The following is a 1,778-nucleotide window of genomic DNA, read 5'->3' as shown; positions in this document are numbered from 1 at the left end:
ATTATTGCGGCAGTCTCAAAATGACGAGCTGTTAAAAACTTTAAATCATAAAAACTGAAACTGTTTAAAACAAAAGTAAAATATTACATCTAATAAGAAATATTACTTGCTTAAAGTAAAAAAATACATCATCATCAAGTCATCAATAATGATACAAAAAGCAGCTAGGTTGTCGATAAATATTAATTGTATTTATGAAGTCATCATCAAGTCATCAATATTAGCTGCTTTTGAAGCTGCCATTAATGATAATGTTGACATTATCAATCTTTCTATGGGTAGTGCAGAACCGGGATTTATGGATTCATTTGCTGTTGGTAGTTTTCAAGGTATGAAAATTGATATCCTTACAATTGCATCAGCTGGGAACACAGGACTTGCTCTTGGGACTGTTTCGAACGTCTACCCATGGGTGTTAACAGTTGCTGCCAGCACAATTGAAAGAGAGTTCTTTTCTAATCTCTTACTTGGGAACAATATAACCATTAAGGTGATATATAGCAATAATAATAATAATAATAATAATAATAATAATAATAATAATAATAATAATAATAATAAGTTAATTAATGAATAAATATATGTATTCTAATACTATGCAGGCATCACGATACTTTGATTTACAAGTTCTTGATTCAAAAACGTTTTATCCATTGATAACTTGTATAGAAGTACGGGTTTCTAGAGCTAATATCAATGACGTGTGAGTTGCTCAAATTGCTAAAATTGTAATCAATTAAATGGATGGCCTTTTCCAATATAAATTAAATTAATTAACATGTATAATTCAAGTTATATTGTCAAGATGGATCTTTAGATGCCAACAAAGTGGTCGGAAAGGTAGTAGTATGTGGTTATAATGGAACAATTGACGTTCAAACTATAACAAGTATTAGTATTAAAAAAACTGGAGGTATTGGACTTATCTTTGTTAAGGAAGAGAAAGTAGGATCTGAAATTTTCCAAAATGTACCCCGTGTCATCTCTGCTGCTTTGATTAGCTACAATGATGGTAAAACTCTTTTTTCTTACATCAACTCTACCAAGTAAGTTCTTTGATTACCTATGACCTTACTTAAAAGTGGTACTCACAAACCTATATTCAAAGCTACTTCTATTATAATTTGTTTTATAATTTTTGTTATGTTATTAGGACATTAATTGTATCCTTTGGTGAAGCAATAACTTCATTTGGCATAAAGTCTGCCCCTATTATGGCTGATTTCTCATCAAGGGGTCCTCAACCACACTATTTTAATTCTGGTGTTTCAAAGGTACGTGTTGATCATTTATCTAAGTTTATCTCATTCTACAAGGCAAATTTAAAAAAGATGTTTTTTTATAATTATCTTAAAAAGATTATGCTTAGCAATTTTGTTTCTCAAATCCATGCAGCCGAATGTAACAGCTCCGGATGTAGATATCCTAGCAGCTACTTCTAATTCCTTAGAAAAAAAAAAGAAAATCCATTTGTGCTGAACTCTGGAACATCAATGTCAAGCCCTCATGTTAGTGGTATTGCAGCTCTAATAAAAAAGATACGCCCTGATTGGTCAACAGTTGCTATTCAATCGTCTTTAATGACTACAGGTACGATTTGTAATACTTTCTATGTCCGTAGCATTTGCTACAAGGGAAGAATTTGAGTAAATCAAGAAAAATATAAAAATGGCTAAAAAAAAGTTTGATTTGTGGGAAAGTGAAACAAATATGTGGATGAGAGGAAAAAGATGAATGACATGTTTATAAAATGCATGTTAGTTGTTGTTGTTGGTTAA

At 30.9% G+C, this 1,778-nt stretch overlaps 1 protein-coding gene across 1 annotated transcript; it reads left to right on the top strand.

Moving 5' to 3' along the window:
* The first annotated feature begins 148 nt into the window (after nucleotides 1–148).
* On the top strand, nucleotides 149–1,479 carry LOC130826495 (subtilisin-like protease SBT5.3). Its single transcript, XM_057692077.1, has 5 exons — nucleotides 149–490; nucleotides 603–677; nucleotides 793–1,046; nucleotides 1,154–1,274; nucleotides 1,396–1,479. Exons 1-5 carry the CDS (start codon nucleotides 149–151, stop codon nucleotides 1,477–1,479), a joined length of 876 nt encoding a protein of 291 aa, XP_057548060.1.
* Nucleotides 1,480–1,778: the final 299 nt, after the last annotated feature.

Source organism: Amaranthus tricolor, chromosome 11 (assembly GCF_026212465.1).
Source record: "Amaranthus tricolor cultivar Red isolate AtriRed21 chromosome 11, ASM2621246v1, whole genome shotgun sequence".
NCBI lineage: Eukaryota > Viridiplantae > Streptophyta > Magnoliopsida > Caryophyllales > Amaranthaceae > Amaranthus > Amaranthus tricolor.
This window is presented reverse-complemented; position numbering and strand designations above follow the sequence as displayed.